Consider the following 1,562-nt stretch of genomic DNA (forward strand, 5'->3'; position numbering starts at 1 on the left):
AACAATAAATCTGATTCTGATTCTTTGGAATCCAAAAGTAACATCAATCTTTATCTCTCTTGGAATTCTCAACTCAACTCAACTCAACTGTATTTATAGAGCACTTTTCAAACAACCATCGCTGTATGCAAAGTGCTGTACATGGAGCAAATATCATATGTAATTGTTATAACACCCAATAACACAGCAAGAGTGTACAGAGCAGCTGAGAAGCGTGTTATACATTCAAATGAAGAGTTGAATGTTAACCTGTACACACCTGCACCTTCCCCTTCCTCCACTTTACCAACACACAGCACTTCTGCCTGGCATATTCTCCCTACAGGCCCCAGCTGTCACTGTCTCATCCTGCTGCCATCTACCCCATTCAATCCATCATCACAGCCTGATCCCCTCACTACTATAATAACGAGAGAAAATATTTTAAAATGTCAAATCCAAATCTCCACCCACTCTCCCAATCTTCACTGTCTCCCACACATCACAAAATCCTCAAACTGGCTCTATTTAACACCCGCTCACTCAACAACAAAGCACTCGTCTTACACGAATTCATAACTGACAATAACCTGGACTTCCTCTTTATCACTGAAACCTGGCACAAACACTTGGACTACTTCTCACTCAACCAAGCCACCCCACCTGGTTACACCTACATCGACAAGCCCCGCCTCACTAGCCGAGGTGGTGGAGTGGCCTTAGTCCATAAAACAGAGTTTAAAATCAGCACTATATCCACCTCACCCACTGAGTCCTTTGAACATATCACCTTGAAATTCCTTGGTCCCTCCCCCCTGGTTTTTGCTGTCATTTACCGTCCCGCGAAGTTCAACCCATCATTTTTCTCAGACTTCTCCGATTTTGTCACACAGCTCCCACCTATCTCACCTTTCACTCTGCTCCTTGGCGACTTTAACTTCCATCTCGACAACACCAACTGCAAACATGCCTCTGAATTTCTTGACCTTTTGGACTGCCTTAACTTCACTCAACATGTCAACTTCCCCGCCCACACCCACGGCCACACTCTGGACTAGGTCTGTTCTACCAGTCTCACCACTGACAAACTCTCTAGCCCCAACCTCAACATTTCCGATCACCTGGCTATCACTCTGGACCTCCACCTCCCTACCCCCCTTCCCAAGGAAAAGCGCACCATATCATTCAGAAACCTCAAATCCATCTCCCCAACTTTCTACTTTTCTACCTCCGTTCTCCAGTGGCGGTTCTGGGGGGGGCCAACGGGGGCCAGTGCCCCTGTAGCACTGATTCTGGCCACCCCTGTGGCCCCCCCTCCGAACGTAGAATACGCAGTGGCGCAGAGTTGCAGACGCGAGAGGTGGAACCAATGTGCGTGGCTTAACATTCTAGTCGGACCCTTTAGTGTGCTGCAACACTCAAAATTGAGCGGGAAAATGAGAAGCAGTCCGCAGAGAAGCAAATTACCATGACACGAGTGCTATTTTCGACACGATTTATATTTTCAATGTAAAATCACAAAACGAAACAAGCCCCCAACAGTAGCATTATTAAGTCTAATTCCTCTTCACTTAAACATTTAA

At 46.2% G+C, this 1,562-nt stretch overlaps 1 protein-coding gene across 1 annotated transcript; it reads left to right on the top strand.

The window, feature by feature from the left end:
- The first annotated feature begins 297 nt into the window (after positions 1-297).
- On the top strand, positions 298-1,187 carry LOC109521672 (uncharacterized). Its single transcript, XM_019879661.1, has one exon. It carries the CDS (start codon positions 429-431, stop codon positions 1,035-1,037), a length of 609 nt encoding a protein of 202 aa, XP_019735220.1. The 5' UTR covers positions 298-428; the 3' UTR covers positions 1,038-1,187.
- The last annotated feature ends 375 nt before the right edge of the window (positions 1,188-1,562 follow it).

Source organism: Hippocampus comes, unplaced genomic scaffold, assembly GCF_001891065.2.
Source record: "Hippocampus comes isolate QL1 unplaced genomic scaffold, H_comes_QL1_v1.1 scaffold158, whole genome shotgun sequence".
NCBI lineage: Eukaryota > Metazoa > Chordata > Actinopteri > Syngnathiformes > Syngnathidae > Hippocampus > Hippocampus comes.